At 56.1% G+C, this 19429-nt stretch overlaps 1 protein-coding gene across 1 annotated transcript in view; it reads right to left on the bottom strand.

The window, feature by feature from the left end:
• The window catches only part of ITGAE (integrin subunit alpha E), a 79441-nt gene that overhangs the window by 34737 nt on the left and 25275 nt on the right, over positions 1–19429 (bottom strand). The window contains exons 3-16 of the mRNA XM_064378081.1: positions 15357–15448; positions 13626–13693; positions 13093–13210; positions 12414–12572; positions 11575–11690; positions 10815–10966; positions 9342–9495; positions 6862–7012; positions 5805–5872; positions 4847–4991; positions 3285–3424; positions 2796–2936; positions 1615–1839; positions 71–201 (exon numbers count right to left, since the gene is read on the bottom strand). Of these exons, the coding sequence (XP_064234151.1) occupies positions 71–201; positions 1615–1839; positions 2796–2936; positions 3285–3424; positions 4847–4991; positions 5805–5872; positions 6862–7012; positions 9342–9495; positions 10815–10966; positions 11575–11690; positions 12414–12572; positions 13093–13210; positions 13626–13693; positions 15357–15448 (1860 nt within the window). The remainder of the gene's footprint in view (positions 1–70; positions 202–1614; positions 1840–2795; positions 2937–3284; positions 3425–4846; positions 4992–5804; positions 5873–6861; positions 7013–9341; positions 9496–10814; positions 10967–11574; positions 11691–12413; positions 12573–13092; positions 13211–13625; positions 13694–15356; positions 15449–19429) is intronic.

Raw genomic sequence — 19429 nt, 5'->3', positions numbered from 1 at the left:
CCTACTTTCTGCATGGAGCTATTTAGAGTGGGGCAGATGGGTGAGGCTGGGCCCAGGACCCCAGACCCACCGGAACACAACTGCCCGGCCCAGAGTGCCCACGGTGATGTCGGCAAGGCCGTCGCCACTGATATCAAAGCCACCAGCCACGGACATGCCGAAGTACTGGAGTCCTGGGGCCACCGCTGAGGCTCTGATCCGCTGTGGAGGCAGAAACACAAGGTGTGGGGTGAGGGAAGGGAGGGGCACAGGTGGGGAGTCCTTTCACGTTCTGTCCCGGTCTGTCCCGGTCAGTGTTGCAGGCACCATCCAGCCCCAGGGAGCCCCAGTCTAGAACCAGCAAAGAGGGGACAAGCTTTCCCAGAGGAAATGGTATTTGAATGGAGCCTTGAAGGGCAGGTGGGACTTGATGGGGGAGAATGAGGGAAAGAGTGAGGCATGGGGAAAGAGCGGGGCCCTCTGAGAAGCAGCCAGGGACAGGGTGAGCCGCAGGGGGCTGGGGTACAAGGAGGCTTGATGTGTGGCTTGGGGTGGGGGTGTCAACAAAGGCTCTGTTTTTTTGAAGTGACGTAATCAGGATAACACTTTAGAAATGGAGCTGAAGGCTGGGCTTGATGGCTCACTCCTGTAATCCCAGCACTTTGGGAGGCCGAGGCTGGTGGATCCTGAGTCAAGAGATCGAGACCAGCCTGGCCAACGTGGTGAAACCCCGTCTCTACTAAAAATACAGAAATTAGCTGGGCATGGTGGCTCGTGCCTGTAGTCCCAGCTACTCGGGAGGCTGAGGCAGGAGAATCGCTTGAACCTGGGAGGTGGAGGTTGCAGTGAGCCAAGATCGCACCACTGCACTCCAGCTTGGTGACAGAGTGAGACTCTGTCTCAAAAAACAAAAATAAATAAAATGGCACTGAAGACACAGGGGGCAAGATGCAGAGGAGGAGGAAGCTGGGCAGGCTGGGGGTCCAGGAGAGGAATGGCAGGGCCTGAGCTGAGACCACAGTGGTGGGGTTGGAGAAAAGGGGCTGGACTTGAGAGACAGCTAGAATCCTGAGGACGTGGGGACTGACAGGCTGTGCAGGGTGGGGGCGTGCTGGGGATCATCTGAGGTTTCTGGTGTGGGGTGTGGAGGGGGATGAGGTCTCAGCAGCAGCAGGTCTGGGGAAAGCAGGTGCTTTCAGATGGGAGGGAGATGCCTGGGGGCCATCCAGGTGGAGGCGCTCAGGAGGGGCTGGAGGCGGGTGAAAGAGATGTGGAGTGAGAGTCTGGCAGCAGAGACCTAGGGCACTAGAGACGAGGCAGGGAGGTGCTGCGTGGGAGACAGGAGCAAGGGACAGAAAGAGAAGCAGTGACCCAGGCCACGCTCGAGGGAGGGGAGGGTGTGGGTCAGGGAGGGAGACAGCTGCTGCCACAACCTCCCAGCACCTGACGGGCTGAGATGAGGCCGTGGGCTGGAACCTCCCACTAGCCTGAGTAACTTCCTTCTTTCACTGGGCACTCCCGGCCCCCTGAGGCCTGCCCGGCACTTGGGACTGAAGCCACCTTGGGGCTTGGGTCATCATATCTGGGAGAGGTTAGAGCCCCAGAGGAGAGGAAGGAGAGGGCCCGGTGGGTCACCTGTGAGGGGCTGGCGGAGAGGCCATCCCTGTGTCCATTGTAGATATACACACTGCCGAAGCCGGCACCATCATCTGCCGCGAAACCCTCCAGGGGGGCCCCGATGGCCACATCTGTGAGCTTATCCTGACTGATATCCCCCACAGCCGCCATGGCAAAGCCAAAGCGGGCACTGGGGAACCCGGGGTGTCCACTCAGCATGTGTGACAGGAAGAAGGAACTATCCTGTAAAGCAAGCAAACAGCTCAGCCTTTGAGAAGGGGGGCACTGGGTGCCCACCCCATTGCCACCCAGGAGACACGCTCACTGGGCTGGTGGATTCTGATTTTCCAGCAGGGAGCCTGAGGCCCAGAAAAGGCCAGGGACCTTCCCAAGGTCACACAGTGAGCCCGTGGGGAAAGCTGGGGTCCTCCTGCCTTGAAGTTCAGGACGCAGAGCCTGCTCCCCCTGCTCCCACAGGCAGGGGCGCATTGCTGCAAATGGAGGCCTGGGATTTACTCTTGGCTCTGCCACATACATGCCAGGTACCCTCGAGCACATCTCAGCATCACTGAGGCTCCCTGAGCCCCAGCTTCCTCACCTGTAAGATGAGAGTGGCAGCTGCCCCCGATAGTTACTGTGAGAAATAAGTGAGATCTGGACAAAATGCACTTTGGCAGTCCGCAGCTGTAACAGATGTTATCAGCCAGGCTCAGTGACTCACGCCTGAAATCCCGGCACTTTGGGAGGCCGAGGTGGGCGGATCACCCGAGGTCAGGAGTTTGAGACCAGCCTGGCCAACATGGTGAAACCCCATCTCTGCTAAAAATACAAAAATTAGCCAGGCATGGTGGCGCATGCCTATAATCCCAGCTACTCGGGAGGCTGAGGCAGGAGAATTGCTTGAACCCAGGAGGTGGAGGTTGCAGTGAGCCAAGATTGTACCACTGCACTCCAGCCTGAGCAACAGAGTGAGACTCAGTCTCGAAAGAAAAAAGAGAGATTGTCATCAACGACTGCCCTTGGGTAAGAAAGAGGGAGCTGAGAGCCGTGCCACTGCCCCGCCCAGCAGCCATCCATCCTGAGCACCGTCACTGCCCACTGGTGCCAAGCAGGGCCAGGGCACTCCCAGCCTCCATCACCTCTGTACTAGGCTGAATGCCACAGCCTTAGCCAGCGCATGAAGATGGCGGCTCTCCCACCTGCTCATTGAGACGGTACACATAGACTCTGCCTTCTTCTCCACGAACGTGGTAAAATGGCGCAGCCACCAGCAAGAGATCTGTGGTTCCATCCATGTTGATATCCACAGGACACAGCTCAGAGCCAAAATAGGACCCCATCTGCACCGGGGAGGAGCTCAGCTCAGCAGGAGCCCCACTCCTCCACCCTGCAGCAAAGGCTACAGCCCTGCCACCTGCTTCCTGGACCACCCAGTTTGGGTCATTACAGATCAGTTTGCTCCCTGAGGCACCTGTCGAGCGGATGAGCACTCCAGGCCCCAGGGTGGAGGACACGCCCAGCAATCAGACCACACGGCGCCAGGCCAGAGCCCTGGAGTGCCACTCTGGAGCCTGAGTTTGACCCAGCCTGGGCCCTGGCCCACTGTGCACCCTGAGGCCCTCCCCTTTCCCTTGGGGCCTCCGATTCCCCATCTGTCCCATGGGGTGGAGGCCTTCCCCTGCAGGTACCTGCTCTCCCTCCAGCACCGGCAGGAAGCTGGCCTCTCTGCCCTCCTGGAGCTCAAACACGGCCCCACGATGTTTGTACCTCGGAGCCCCCGAGATGTAGGACAGGCTGCAGGCCTTGTGCAGCACAGCCACAGAGTAACCTGCAGCAAGGGTGGTGCAGCTGTTGATGGTGCTCCAGCTGTTGACAGGTGCTCCCACCCTGGCTCACTGCACCTTCTCAGTCAGGCCTTCAAAGAGGCCTGGGGAGGGGGCAGACTAGGAGAGACTATCTTTCTCGCTATATCAAAAATCAGCATCAGCGAGCACTCTCACTTTGCCAGTCACACACGTCCCCATCACAAAGATGTGAGACACATGCACTGTCCTGGATGCAGCTTTGCTCAAAATACTCGTTTGCACACACGCCCCACACTCACACACACCCTAGTGGAGTCTTGGTCTATCCCCCAGGCTGGATGCAGTGGCACAATCTCGACTCACTGCAACCTCTGGCTCCCAGGTTCAAGCGATTCTCCTGCCTCAGCCTCCTGAGTAGCTGAGATTACAGTTATCCACCACCATACCTGGCTAATTTTTGTGTTTTTAGTAGAGACAGGGTTTCACCATGTTGACTAGGCTGGGCTCAATCTCCTGACCTCAGGTGATCTGCCTGCTTTGGCCTCCTGTGATTACAGGCGTGAGCCACCTCACCAGGTCACACCACTGTTTTTTTTTTTTCAATTGCATTTTAGGTTTTGGGGTACATGTGAAGAACATGCAAGATTGTTGCATAGGTACACACGTGGCAGTGTGATTTGCTGCCTTCCTCCCCATCACCTATATCTGGCATTTCTCCCCATGCTCTCTCTCCCCAACTCCCCACCCCCCGCTGTCCCTCCCCTATTTCCCCCCAACAGACCCCAGTGTGTAGTGCTCCCCTCCCTGTGTCCATGTGTTCTCATTGTTCAACACCCGCCTATGAGTGAGAACATACGCACACCACTGTTCTTAATGGAGAGGCCTGCTCTTCTTCTTGTACCTGACAGGCCCTGTCCCTATCCAGGAGGTGGCAGTTCTCAACCTTAGGGTCCCTAAACAGGAACCGCCCCTTGGCTCATGTGACCGACCAGGTCCCGCCCCCATTCGAAAACCTCAAGTGCAGCCTAATGCGCAGCCTCGGCGTTCTCATTGGCGTTCCCATCTCGGCCCCCGCCCTCGCCCAGGTAGCCCCCAGGCCCCGCTCTCACCCAGGTAGCTCCCAGGCCCCGCCCTCGCCCAGATAGCCCCCAGGCCCCGCCATCGCCCAGGTAGCCTCCAGGCCCCTCCCTCGCCCAGGTAGCCCCCAGGCCCCGCCCTCGCCCAGGTAGCACCCAGACCCCGCCCTCGCCCAGGTAGCACCCAGGCCCCGCCCTCGCCCAGGTAGCACCCAGGCCCCGCCCTCGCCCAGGTAGCACCCAGGCCCCGCCCTCGCCCAGGTAGCCCCCAGGCCCCGCCCTCGCCCAGGTAGCACCCAGGCCCCGCCCTCACCCAGGTAGCCCCCAGGCCCCGCCCTCGCCCAGGTAGCACCCAGGCCCCGCCCTCACCCAGGTAGCTGTACTGCGCAGCCTCCGCGTCCGCCGCCGCTGCCGCCGTCTGGTTCAGGAAGCGGCCCCGGCGGCTGCGTGTGTTGTAGAGGAGCGCCCCTCCCGACCAGTCAAAGGCCCCGACCGCGCCGAGCAGCACCTGCCCCTGGAGAGGACAGGGATGGAGCCCAGATGAGCGGGAGGGACCCAGGCCAGCGCAGCTGACCTGGCTGAGAGGAGCGGGGCGTTCGGTGGCCTAGAGCCCGCCTGGCCAGAGATGCAGGCGGGAAGGTGAAATGGCAACACGGGGCTCCTTGCACTCCCTGCTCCGGGAGAAGCAAGCCTGGTTGCTTGGCTGGCCCAGGTCGGATCCTATGGACTGGTCTGTATTCAGGGGAACCACTGGATATTTGAGCACACAGAAAAAAGTGACCTCCTGCCATAAATATGGCCACTCTTTCCTCTATCTCAATGGTCCAGATTATGGTGAGCATGAAGAAATGTTTCCCTTTATCCTAAAATGGCTCTTTCAGGCCAGGTGCAGTGGCTTAGGCCTTGTCATCCCAGCACTTTGGGAGGCCAAGGAGGGTAGATCACCTGAGGTCGGGAGTTCAAGACCAGCCTGGCCAACATGGTGAAACACCCGTCTCTACTAAAAATACAAAAATTAGCCAGGCGTGGTGGCACACACCTGTAATCCCAGCTACTCGGGAGGCTGAGGCAGGAGAATTGCTTGAACCTGGAAGGCGGAGGTTGCAGTGAGCCTAGATCGTGCCATTGCACTTCCGCCTGGGTGAGGGAGCAATACTCTGTCTCAAAACAAATAAATAAAATAAAATAAAATAAAATAAAATGGCTCTTTCAGAGGCATCACCACAGGGAGGGCAGAGCCCTGAATCGGAGACAGGGGTCCCTGAATCCTGGGTGTCCTGGGCCCCTCCCCAGTGGGCAAGTCTACCTGGCGCTGTCAGCCACGTACCTCATCCAGGATCTGGGCACTGAAGCCAATCTGTGCCAACTGGTAGTGAAGGGCGTCTCCAACGGTGCCTGGAAGCAAAGAAGCCCAGTGAGACGGCTGTGGGCTGAGGTGAAGGGAGAAACCGAGTGAGGGGACCCTCCAGCTTGGCCTCAGTCCCAGAGGGAACCATGCTTGATGTGACAGGCAGAGCACCCGGCTGACGGAAGAGACCCAGGTTCTCCTTGAGCAGCTACTGTCTGGGCAGTCACACTCTCTTTCTAGGCCTCAGTTTCCTCATCTGTGAGCTCCTGGGAGAGGGAACTATGGCCCTAGTCATCCTTGTTTCTCCAGCACCAGCTCAGTTCATCAGAGCTTCATGGCCATTCTGGGACGGAAGAAAGGCTGGGGATATTGTTGTCTGTGTGTGTGTGTGTGTGTGTGTGTGTGTGTGTGTGTGTGTGTGTGACAGCGTCTTGCTCAGTTGCTCAGGCTGGACTGCCGTGGCTCAGTATCAGCTAGCTCACTGCAACCTGCACCTCCCAAGGTCAAGCGACCTGGTGCCTCAGCTTCCCAAGTAGCTGGGAATACAAGTCCTGTGCCACCACACCACGCCCGGCTTTTTTTTTTTTTTTTTTTTTTGAGACGGAGCCTTGCTCTGTCACCCAGGCTGGAGTGTGGCGGCGCAATCCTGGCTCGGCTCACTGCAACCTCCTCCTCCTGGGTTCAAGAGATTTTTCTGCCTCAGGCTCCTGAGTAGCTGGGATCACAGGCCTGTGCCACCACGCCCAGCTAATTTTTCTTTCTTTCTTTCTTTTTTTTTTTTTTTTTGGTATTTTTAGTAGAGGCAAGATTTCACCACATTGGCTAGGCTGGTCTGGAACTCCTGGCCTCAATAGATCCACCTGCCTCTGCCTCCCAAGGTGCTGGGATGACACGCGTGCGTCACTGCGCCCGGTCGCTGCCTTTTAGGACCCGCAGCGGCTGACGCTCAGCGCGCGCCCGGAGCTGCTGCGGGAGACCCCACGGAGCCGGGGCGGGCGCGGCTGGAGCGCAGACTCGGGCCGCCCGCAGCCCCCACCTTCCATGCGGACGATGTCGTGGCGCAGTTTGCTCAGCAGCCCGTCCAGCGCCTTGTAGTCGGTCACCTTGAAAGCGTGGGTCTCGTCCGGGTCTGAGGCGATCAGGTTCAGCTCCCTCAACGGCCTCTCAGACTTAAATTCCTTCCCCACCTGCACAGAGGCCCCGGGTCAGCGAGTCAGCGCGGCGAGGATCCGCCAGGCCCGGGGACAGCCGAGCCCCTCCGCTGCCGGCTCCTTCCTTCCTTTCCCCTCCTTTCCTTTCCCCTCCTTTCCCCTCCTTTCCTTTCCCCTCCTTCCCCCTCCTTTCCCCTCCTTTCCTTTCCCCTCCTTTCCTTCCCCCTCCTCTCCCCTCCTTTCCTTTCCCCTCCTTCCCCCTCCTTTCCCCTCGTTTCCTTTCCCCTCCTTTCTTTTCCCCTCCTTCCCCCTCCTTTCCCCTTCTTTCCTTTCCCCTCCTTTCCCCTCCTTTCCTTCCCCCTCCTTTCCTCTCCTTTCCTTTCCCCTCCTTTCCTTCCCCCTCCTTTCCTTTCCCCTTCTTTCCTTCCCCCTCCTTTCCCCTCCTTTCCTTCCCCCTCCTTTCCTTTCCCCTCCTTTCCTTCCCCCTCCTTTCCCCTCCTTTCCTTCCCCCTCCTTTCCTTCCCCCTCCTTTCCCCTCCTTTCCTTTCCCCTCCTTTCCTTTCCCCTCCTTTCCTTCCCCCTCCTTTCCCCTCCTTTCCTTCCCCCTCCTTTCCTTCCCCCTCCTTTCCCCTCCTTTCCTTCCCCCTCCTTTCCTTCCCCCTCCTTTCCCCTCCTTTCCTTCCCCCTCCTTTCCTTTCCCCTCCTTTCCTTCCCCCTCCTTTCCCCTCCTTTCCTTCCCCCTCCTTTCCTTTCCCCTCCTTTCCTTCCCCCTCCTTTCCCCTTCTTTCCTTTCCCCTCCTTTCCTTTCCCCTCCTTTCCCCTCCTTTCCCCTCCTTTCCTTTCCCCTCCTTTCCCCTCCTTTCCCCTCCTTTCCTTTCCCCTCCTTTCCCCTCCTTTCCCCTTCTTTCCTTTCCCCTCCTTTCCCCCTCCTTTCCCCTCCTTTCCTTTCCCCTCCTTTCCCCTCCTTTCCCCTCCTTTCCTTTCCCCTCCTTTCCCCTCCTTTCCCCTCCTTTCCTTCCCCCTCCTCTCCCCTCCTTTCCTTTCCCCTCCTTCCCCCTCCTTTCCCCTCGTTTCCTTTCCCCTCCTTTCTTTTCCCCTCCTTCCCCCTCCTTTCCCCTTCTTTCCTTTCCCCTCCTTTCCCCTCCTTTCCTTCCCCCTCCTTTCCTTTCCCCTCCTTTCCTTCCCCCTCCTTTCCCCTCCTTTCCTTCCCCCTCCTTTCCTTTCCCCTCCTTTCCTTCCCCCTCCTTTCCCCTCCTTTCCTTCCCCCTCCTTTCCTTCCCCCTCCTTTCCCCTCCTTTCCTTTCCCCTCCTTTCCCCTCCTTTCCCCTCCTTTCCTTTCCCCTCCTTTCCCCTCCTTTCCCCTCCTTTCCTTTCCCCTCCTTTCCCCTTCTTTCCTTTCCCCTCCTTTCCCCCTCCTTTCCCCTCCTTTCCTTTCCCCCTCCTTTCCCCTCCTTTCCCCCTCCTTTCCCCTCCTTTCCTTCCCCCTCCTTTCCCCTCCTTTTCTTTCCCCTCCTTTCCTTCCCCCTCCTTTCCTTTCCCCTCCTTTCCTTCCCCCTCCTCTCCCCTCCTTTCCTTTCCCCTCCTTTCCTCCCCCCTCCGTCCCCCTCCTCTCCTTTCCCCTCCTTTCCTTTCCCCTCCTTTCCCCTTCTTTCCTTTCCCCTCCTTTCCCCTCCTTTCCTTCCCCCTCCTTTCCCCTCCTTTCCTTTCCCCTCCTTTCCTTTCCCCTCCTTTCCCCTTCTTTCCTTTCCCCCTCCTTTCCCCCTCCTTTCCCCTCCTTTCCTTTCCCCTCCTTCCCTTTCCCCTCCTTTCCTTCCCCCTCCTTTCCTTCCCCCTCCTTTCCCCTCCTTTCCTTCCCCCTCCTTTCCCCTCCTTTCCTTTCCCCTCCTTTCCTTTCCCCTCCTTTCCTTCTCCCTCCTTTCCCCTCCTTTCCTTTCCCCTTCTTTCCCTGCTCCCTGTTCTACACACACTCTGGGCAAAATTCCAGTTTGACCAAACTACACCGTGCTCCTGAACACAGAGCTCCTCCTCATCTCTGCACAGGCTGTGCCCTCTGCCTGTAGGGCCCGTCCTCCCCTGTGCCCTGGGCCAGCCCCTCCCGTTTGTCTGGTGGGACGCAGCTCGGCACCGTGGCCTCCAGGAACCTGCCTCCGTGTGCTTCCTCTGGATTCCCCCATCGCTATTTGGCCCGTAAGCTGTGGCGACCATGGGGAAAGGAGGCCTCTCAGGGCATGGGGAGAAGAGGAGCGTTTGTGAATGAACAGGGTCTGGATAAGCTGCTCACAGAAAAGGCCCATCGACCACCCTGGCTCCTCCCCATCACAGGCTGTGCAGGCTCAGCAGGTGCCTTTGGGCTCCTGGCTCTTACCCCAATGGCGAAGCGCTCAACACCCTGCATCTTGGGGGAGCTGATGACTGTCTCAAGGTCGAGGGGGTCCTCGAATATGCCGCCATCAGTGAGCACCACCATGACCTTGGATGCCTTTCTCCTGGAGCCGCGGCTTGCCGTGAAGATGCTGTCTCTAAGCAGGAGAGAGTCAGTGAAGGAGAGAGCTTTGCGGGCGGGAGGGCTGACTCCGGGAGAGACTTGATTCTCTCAGCTGTGTTAGAAGGGGGAGATTCACAACCCTGCCAATAGACCCAAAGAGGGCTGGGTGTGGTGGCTCACACCTCTCACAACTATAATCTCAGCACTTTGGGAGGTCAAGGCGGGCAGATCATGAGGTCAGGAGTTCCAGACCAGCCTGGCCAACATGGTGAAACCCCATCTCTACTGAAAATACAAAAATTAGTTGGGCGTGGTGGCACATGCCTGTAATCCCAGCTACTTGGGAGACTGAGGCAGGAGAATTGCTCGAACCCGGGAGGCGTAGGTTGCAGGGTGCTGAGATCGCACCACTCTACTCCACTCTGGTAACAGAGTGAGACTTCATCTGAAAAAAAAAAAAAAGAAAAAGACCCACAGAAGGGGCTGATGCCACTTAAGGAGGCAGGGCTGCAGCACAGGTGTTCTTGCTTCTCACCTGCTCCGAGCAGAAGGTGCTGGACGGCAGTCTATTGCTTTTTTGTGTGTTACAGGAATAGTAATGATATTAAAATGATGAATAATACTCACATGGCACTTATCACATGCAGGCACTGTTGTAAACACAGTATATTTTAACCCATCCATCCTTTGCAAAATCTATCAGGCAAGTGCTATTATTTTTCTTTCTTTTTTAGAGACAGCGTCTCACTCTGTCACCCAGGCTGGAGTGCAGTGGCACAATCTCAGTTCACTGCAACCTCCACCTCCCGGGTTCAAGCAGTTCTTCCTGCCTCAGCCTCCCGAGTAGCTGGGACTACAGGTGATTACCACCATGCCCAGCTAATTTTGTATTTTAGTAGAGACGGGGTTTCACCATGTTGGCCAGGCTGGTCTGGAACTCCTGACCTCAGGTGATCTACCCGCCTCAGCCTCCCAAAGTGCTGGGATTACAGGTGTGAGCTACTGTGCTCAGCCTATTTTTCTCATTTTTAAAGTGAGAAAACTGAAGCAAAGGGTGGTCACAAGGTCCCTCAGTCTGCCCAAGGTCACACAGATACAAACCATCACTGAGAGTTGAACCCAGCCAGCCTGTCCACTGAGAACTCTGCTCTCCTGCCTCTCACAAGAGGAAGTCTTTGTAAGACTTTTTGAAGGAGAGTCTTGAGGTGTCATCCCTCATGTTCTCTCTCAGCCAGGGAAAGACTGGAACCTTAATTCCCTTCTCCTCCAGTTCTGTCCAGCCACTTCCTCCAAGCAGGATGCCACAGAGACTCTGGGCATGGCCAGAATAATTCCTGCTGCCCCCACACTCACAAGACATGTTGCATGGCTGAGGCAGTCTTGGTGACATTCCCCACTTGAGTGATGTTCTGGACTCTGGAGAGGGAGGCCATCACATCCTGGCTGTCTCGAAGGTCAAACTCAGTCTGGATCACTGTCCCGTACTGCACCAGGGCAAAGTTGCACTGCAGGGGGTGGGGAGGAGGGCAGGAGGTTGGAAGAGTTGCCAGCCCTGCCCCTGAGATGGCTCCCCCTGGAAGCAGCAGAAAATCTACTCCTTCTAGCTTATCCCTGGGCAGAGCAACATCTCTAATCGAGTGGGGGTGGAGAAGGGCACTAGAGTAATGGCCCCCAGTGAATCACAGACTTCTGCCTAGCTCCCTGCGTAGTCCCCTCCATACTGACTATGGGATTGGCCATGTGACTGGCTTTGGCCAATGAGACATCAGCAAATGTGATGCAATTAGAGACTTGAAAAATACTTGCATGCATTGGATCTTGCTCTCTTAGAATGTTGCTGCCATGAAGAAGTTGGGCTGGCCTGCTAAAGACATGTGGTCTAGACAAGTGAGTGAGGTCATCTTAGGCCATCCAGCCCCAGTCAAGCAACCAGATGCCTGCAGCTCCAGGGTAACGCCAGGAAAGATGGACAGAAGAACCATCCAGCTGAGCCCAGCCCAAGTGTCTGACTTATACAATTGTGAGCAAATACAGTGATTGTTGTTCTGAGGTGGAGGATACTCATCAATAGAAAAGTGATAACCTGTGTGAGACCAGTTCTTAGGAAGCCCACCTCAAAACACTTTTCATAGAAGTTCCTCATCATGTTGTAGATGAAGTCTTTGGCTCTCTGGAAGTCTGGGGGATCAATGCTTCCTGAGCCATCCAGGATGATGGCAATCTCAGTGCCTGGCCAAGACAGACAGGTCAGGATTGGGCATGGGATGTGAGGCAGATATGAGGGCAGTATGTGTCGGGCACACGTTCCCCGCCCCCCGCCCCCCGCCACAGTAACCCTGAGGGCTCAGTTCAGGTAATAAGTTAGAGAAGCTCCCAGGAGAGAAGCTTTTTTTTTTTTTTGAGACGGAGCTTCTCTCTTTTGCCCAGGCTGAAGGGCAGTGGTGGGATCTCGGCTCACTGCAGCCTCCACCTCGTGGGTTTAAGAGATTCTTCTCCTGCCTCAGCCTCCCAAGTAGCTGGGACTACCAGTGCACACCACCATGCCCAGCTAATTTTTGAATTTTTTAGTAGAGCTGGAGTTTCCCATGTTGGCCAGGCTAGTCTCGAACTCCTGACTTCAAGTGATCCACCCACTTCGGCCTCCCAGAGTGCTGGGATAACAGGTGTGAGCCGCCTCGCCTGGCCCCAAGAGAGCTCTTGTCTCCTGCTTCAAAAGGAGAGCTAGAACCTGCTCGGGCTTTGCTTGCTGTGTGGGTCATTGCCATCACCACCACTCTCCGAGCCTCAGTTTCCCCATTTGTAAGATAGAGGGTGGAGCTGGTACTGGTCAGGCCTGTAAAATCCAGCCACCGCTCCCCATCTCTCAGACTGAGGCGCCCCCACCCTCGTGGGCTGCCAGCCTAGGGGTTGGCTCTGATAGACTCGGAGCAACCCAGCTTTGCCACTTCTCACCAGCTTCCTCCTCCTCCTCCTCCTCGTCCTCGTCCTGCTCCTCCGCCCTCTCCAGCGCCCGGCGCCTCCTGGCTGCATCCGCATCCTCTCCCCTGCTGCCGTCTTTGTTTCTGTAGCAGTCTCCAGTGTCCACATGCACATCTGGATCCAGGAGGTTTTCTTTAAAAACACATGGAGGGGCTTGGAGTCAGAAAGGCTCCGCCTTCACCTGAGCACGCTCAGTTCTGCCTTGATTCCTTTCATGCGGCGCCTCAACCCTGCCTCACTCCACTGTGGGGTGGTGGAGTGTCCCACTGCATCTGCCATGAGCTGGTGCCTTTTCTCGAAGACCAAGGAGATCTCTTGTTTGTCTGTTTGTTTTTGAGACCGAATCTCACTCTGTTGCCCAGGCTGCAGTGCAGTGGCGTGATCTTGGCTCACTGCTGCAAACTCCACCTCCTGCCTCAGCCTTCCGAGTAGCTGGAATTACAGGCACCTGCCACCACACCCGGCTAATGTTTTGTATTTTTAGTAGAGATGGGGTTTCACTATGTTGGCCAGGCTGGTCTCGAGCTCCTGACCTTATGGTCCACCCGCCTCAGCCTCCCAGAGTGCTGGGATTACAGGCGTGAGCCACCGAGCCGGGCCTTTAGGAGATGTCCTTAGAGCTATCCAAGGCCAGTGAGTGTCCAATCCTTACCAAGGTTGAAGAAGTTGGCCTGAGCCTGCGGACGGAGGTCAGGGGCCAGGAGGCTGCAGGTGCCTGTGAGTTCTGAGCTGAGGCTGTGGGGCTGCCGGGCCAGCACTTGAATGCATATCTGGGGGAGGGAAGAGAGAGTGAGGAAAGACCTGGTCACCCCGTGTTCCCGAGCTACAGACACATTCTCACCCCCATTCCAGAACTCAGTGGCTCAACCAGGCAGGGGCACAGGAACGGCCGCCCCCCACCGCCACCAGGTATCGAAGTCAGTGCTGGGGTCAAGGCTGAGGCCCAGCCCTGCATGAGTGTGCTGGGTGACAGGGAGTACCTAGGTCCACCCTGGCATCAGCACAGGTGGTCAGAGCCACAGTTAGCCCTGGGGTTGGCACCAGGGAGACAGCCAGACTCAGCCTCGGGAGCAGCATGCCAGTGGGAACAGCATCAGCACCGGGGTCAGCGGCAAGGGTGAGCACCCGCCTCCCAGGGGCCCTCCCCTCCTCCCCCCCCCCCCCCCCCCCCCCCCGTGCACTCACCAGAACACCATGGTGGCTCCGGGCAACTGTCACTCCCCGGTGCTTCCCCTTGGGGATGGGGACATGCTCTGAAAAAGTGAAACCCGGGTAAGGGCCAGGGGACTCTGGGAGGCAAAGACCCGAAGCCAAGGTCAGAGGCACAGGCCCACCTTGGTCAGGGACCCATGAGGACCTGTTGGCACTCAGAGAAGCCTCTAGAAAGCTAGAACAGGGGCCTTCCAGGTCAGGCCTGGACATATCCAGGGCCGAGTGCCCATCCATGGGGCTCACCGACTGACCATTCAACACAGGCTCATGGCATCTGCTGTGTGCCCAGGCTGTGAACATGGTGGCGGGCGTCCACCAGTGGCTGATGCCCTAGGCTTTCCCCAGTGGGCTTGGCAGGGCAGATGCGTGGAGAAGCACCACCTGGTAGGTGGGTGAGTGCCAAGGAATGTACGCGATGCCACGGGACTGGCTGTGTGACCCGGGGAACCCGCTAGCCTCAAAGACCCATCCTGGGGAATGAATCTTACTGCCCACAGCCTCAGAGGCAGAAATGGGAGATTCTTCCTCTTCCTCCCGCTGTCAGCCTCAGGACACTGTCTTATTTTTGAGTCATGGAATCACTCAGTCAACCCTGCTGGACTGAGATTGAGTCTGTTCATCTGAGTCTTGCTCTGTTGCCCAGGCTGGAGTGCAGTGGCGCAATCTCGGCTCACTGGGTTCAAGTGATTCTTCTGCTTCAGTCTCCCCAGTAGCTGGGATTACAGGCGTGCACCACCATGCCCGGCTAATTTTTTTTTTTTTTTGAGATGGAGTTTCACTCTGTCACCCAGGCGGGAGTGCAGTGGTGCAATCTCTGCTCACTACAACCTCCGCTTCCTCAGGTTCAAGCGATCTTCTTGCCTCAGCCTCCCAAGTAGCAGGGATTATAGGCACCCACCACCATGCCCCGCTAGTTTTTGTATTTTTAATAGAGACGGGGTTTCACCATGTTGGCCAGGCTAGTCTTGAACTCCTGACCTCAGGTGATCCGCCCACCTCGGGCTCCCAAAGTGCAAGGATTACAGGCATGAGCCGTAGTGCCCGGCCTCAGACAAGGATTCTATTTATAATATATATATTATAAATAGAGGTTGTCAGTAATCTGTGACTTGAGTTTGATTGGGTAGGATGGATAGAGTTTAGTTAATGAATGAATCAGGTTCATTCATTCATTCATTCATTCAAATGCCATTTACTGAGTACCTAACATATGCCAGGCCCCATGCTGGTTCCTAGGATGGCGCAGTTAGACTGAACAGGTAGGGGTGAATTCCACTGGGGTGTGATGAGTTGCATCAGGATGGGCTAGAGTGTGGAATCAGCTACCAACAGTAAAAGTGTGACCTTTGTCATACTGGCCACCAAGACTTAAATCATCTGAACTGTAGCTTCCTCTCTTGTAAATGGTGTGGTTTTGAAGATGAAAAGTGAATGACTCATAGACGGCCAGGCACGCGGTGGGCACGCAATACATTTTAGTATGATTTCTGTGGCTAGGATCCCATCAGGAAAGGGGGCCGGGGATTAAGATTGGGCTGAGGTGAGGCTGGGCTTTGGGACGGAAGTCTTGCTGTGGGTGGTGCTGGAGTCCAGGGGTGGATGGGCTGGGTCAGGCAGGGCTGGGTGGGAACCGTTGGGTTTAGATGAGTGGGATTGCTAGAAAGGGATCCTGGGGAGCATTCCCTGGATTTGGGGCTGACTTACCTACAGGATGGCAAAGGATTTTATCCTGGGCAAGGACACATCGATGGAGGGGCTCTGGTGTCCTCTTGGTTCTGGGGCTGGTGACCAGGAGCCTGAGTGGGAGGGAGATGGCAAAGCTGAGCTGGCTGGCTGACGTTTCTTCTCCCAGCCTGCCCAGTCACTTTCTCTTCCAGCTGCGTGGCTCACAGGCTTCTGTCTGGCCGGCAGATTCCTAGCCCAGACTCTGCATTATGGGGAAGACATCTCAACCTCTACCTCTGCATGGCTCCAGGCAGGAAATGGTTAAATGCAACCCCTCACCCACCCTGACAAAGAAGAGGTGATACTGATGGTTAATAAAAACTCTGCTCTCTTGTGGGGACAGGGGTGGGGAGACCAGAACCACCAGCCGGGTTGGCTTTGCTGGGAGCAGTCCTGGCTTCCTGGGGGTCCACCCAGGGGACCTGCCCTGACTGGCGTTGGTTCCTGGGAAGAGCACACTGGTACCCCTATCCTGTGAGTCAGTCAGAACTGGAGGGTTGGAGGCCAGGCGCAGTGGCTCACGCCTGTAATCCCAGCACTTTGGGAGGCCGAGGCAGGCAGATCTCCTGAGGTCAGGAGTTTGAGACCAGCCTGACCAACATGGTGAAACTCCATCTCTACTAAAAATACAAAAATTAGTCGGGTGTCGTGGCAGGCACCTGTAGTCCCAGCTACTTGGGAGGCTGAGACAGGAAAATTGCTTTAACCTGGGAGGTGGAGGTTCCAGTAAGCCGAGATGATGCCACTGCACTCTAGCCTGGGCAACAAAGTGAGACTTTGCCTCAGAAAAAAAAAAAGAAAGAAAAGAAAAAAATCAAAAGAACTGGAGGTTTGGGGGTGGCTGCCTCAGCCTGATTAAGACAGCCTCAGGAGATATGACTCCTGACTGCAAACTTCTTGACCCCAACCAGCCCCAGACCAGGGAGATGGCAGAGTCCAGTGACAGCCTAAACATTCTCGCCATCCAGGTTCCCCAGGCAGCACTGAGCTGTCTGGAGGCAGGAGTGAGCTCCTGGGGTTGTAACAGGGGACAGGGGGAAGGGGACCCAACGCTGGGTGGTAACAGTGAACCAAGTTCAAGGTATTTCTGTGGATGGCAGTAGGGAGCCATGGAGGACTTTATAAAGGGGGAGTGTGGCCGGACGTGATGGCTCATGCCTATAATCCCAGCAGTCTGGGAGGCCGAGGTGGGTGGATCACCTGAGGTCGGGAGTCCGAGACCAGCCTGACCCACATGGAGAAGCCATAGCTCCACACACACACACACACACAAAAATACAAAATTAGCTGGGCGTGGTGGTGCACGCCTGTAATCCCAGCTACTCGGGAGGCTGAGGCAGGAGAATCACTTGAACCCAGGAGGCGGAGGTTGTGGTGAGCTGAGATCACACCACTGCACTCCAGCCTGGGCAACAAGAACAAAACTCTGTCTCAAAAAAAAAAAAAAAATTGGAGGATGGTGGCAGGAAGCTCATAATTCGTTGTGCTTTCAAAGGTCATGATGTGGCTACAGTGGGTTGGGACAGACATGAGATACTGTCTTCACTTCCTCCCGTCACTACATGTTAACCAGTTATGAAGGCTGTCCACACGTCGGCATGGCTTACCGGATAATAACGAGGTCTACCCCTGTGTGTGCTTCCGCCCACCCCCAACTCAGCCACCCGACTCGGACTTCCAGCCTCTGACCAGGCTCTAGCCTCTGACTCTGACTGGGACTTCCAGCCTCCTCCACTCGGTCCCCACAATGCCACATCCAGCGGTCCCCTCGCTGTCCTCACCTTCCTCGACCTCTCAGAAGGCCTGGACATAAGCAACCATCTCCCTGAAACCCTTTCTTTTTTCTATTTATTTATTTAGAGATGGAGTTTCACTCTTGTTCCCCAGGCTGGAGTGCAGTGGTGCAATCTCGGCTCACTGCAACCTCCACCTCCTGGGTTCAAGTGACTCTCCTGCCTCAGCCTCCTGAGTGGCTGGGATTACAGGCGTTGTGCCACCATGCCCAGCTAATTTTTTTTTTTTTTTTTTTGAGACGGAGTTTAGCTCTTGTTACCCAGGCTGGAGTGTAATCGCGCGATCTCGGCTCACCGCAACCTCCACCTCCCGGGTTCAAGTGACTCTCCTGCCTCAGCCTCCTGAGTGGCTGGGATTACAGGCGTTGTGCCACCATGCCCAGCTAATTTTTTTTTTTTTTTTGGGGACGGAGTTTCGCTCTTGTTACCCAGGCTGGAGTGTAATCACGCGATCTCGGCTCACCGCAACCTCCACCTCCCGGGTTCAGGCAATTCTCCTGCCTCAGCCTCCTGAGTAGCTGGGATTACAGGCATGCGCCACCCTGCCCAGCTAATTTTTTGTATTTTTAGTAGAGACGGGGTTTCACCATGTTGACCAGGATGGTCTCGATCTCTTGACCTTGTGATCCACCCGCCTTGGCCTCCCAAAGTGCTGGGATTACAGGCGTGAGCCACCGCGCCCGGCCCTTTTTTATTTTTTTATTTTTTATTTTTTTAAGACAGGGTTTCACCATGTTGGTCAGGCTGGTCTTGAACTCCTGACCTCAGGTGATCCGCCCGCCTTGGCCTCTAAAGTGCTTGGATTACAGGTGTGAGCCACCGCGCCCAGCATTTTTTATATTTTTAGTAGAGATGGGGTTTCTCCATGTTGGTCAGGGTGGTCTTGAACTCTCGACCTCAGGTGATCTGCCCGCCTCGGCCTCCAAAAGTGCTGGGATGACAGGCGAGAGCCATTACGCCCGGCTTCTTAAAACACTTTCTTCTGGATTTCCCCTACTCGCTCCTCACTCCTCAGAAGCCTTCACTGGCACGTTTGCTGTCTAAACTCTATCTGCCACCAGAACCCTGGGGCCGGGTCATTGTCTTCCTTGCTGGCACACTGTCCTAGTGATCCCTTGTATGGCTTCAATACACCTATAAATGCTGAAATTCCCACCCTGCCATCTGCTATGGCAAGCAGAATAATGGTCCCCCAAAGATGTCCACGTCCGATTCCCCAGAACCTGTGACTGTGTTGCCTTTATGGCAAAAGGGATATTTGTAGATGTGATTAAATACATTAAGGATCACGAGGTGCAGGTTATCCGGGATGATCTGGGCAGCCCCCTGCAATCACAAGGGCCCTTCTACGAGGGAGTCAGGAGAATCAGAGTCGGAGAAAGATGCGAAGCTTGCTGTGCTGCAGGTTGAAGGCAGAGGAGGAGGCTGTGAGCCAAGGAGTGCAGGCAGCTTCCAGAAGCCAAAACAGGCAAGAAAACGGATTCTCCCCCAGGGCTTCTAGAAGGCACCCAGCCCTGCTGACACCTTTTCAGACTTCTGGCCTCCAAAACCACAAGATAATAAAGTTGCAGCCGGGCACAGTGGCTCACACCTGTAATCCCAGCACTTCAGGAGGTCGAGGCGGGCAGATCACCTGAGGTCAGGAGTTCAAGACCAACCAGGCCAAAAGGACGAAACTCCATCTCTACTACAAATACAGAAATTAGCTGGGCATGGTGGTGCACGCCTGTAGTCCCAGCTACTCGGGAGGCTGAGACAGGAGAATTGCTTGAACCCAGGAGGTGGAGGTTTCCGTGAGCCAAGATCGCACCACTGCACTGCAGCCTGTGTGACAGAGTGGAAAAAAAAAGATAATAAACTTGTGTTGTTGTAAGCCACTCCATTTGTGGTAACTTGTTACAGCATCAATAGGAAACACACAGGACTAGTGGTCTTTCCTCCCAAGTCGGCTTCTTCTCATCTTCCTCCGCAGCAAATGGCACCAGCAACCATTAGGTTCTAAAGGAGGAGCTCAGGGGCCGTCCTCGCTTCCCGCACGTTTCCACTCATCTCTACATCCAGTCCACCTGCCAACCCGGTTGCTTCTTTCTCCAAATTCTTTCTTTTTTCTTTTTGCTTTAGACTGAAGTGTCTCACTCTGTTGCCCAGGCTGAAGTGCAGTGGTGCGATCTCGGCTCACGGAAACCTCCACCTCCTGGGTTCAAGCGATACTCCTGCCTCAGCCTCTCAAGTAGCTGGGATTATAGGCACCCACCACCA

This window comes from Aotus nancymaae, unplaced genomic scaffold, assembly GCF_030222135.1.
Source record: "Aotus nancymaae isolate 86718 unplaced genomic scaffold, 86718_ANA_hifiasm-v0.15.2.pri h1tg000018l, whole genome shotgun sequence".
In the NCBI taxonomy this organism is placed as follows: Eukaryota; Metazoa; Chordata; class Mammalia; order Primates; family Aotidae; genus Aotus; species Aotus nancymaae.
The sequence above is the reverse complement of the archived record's forward strand: the minus strand, read 5'-3'. Positions and strand labels throughout refer to the sequence as shown.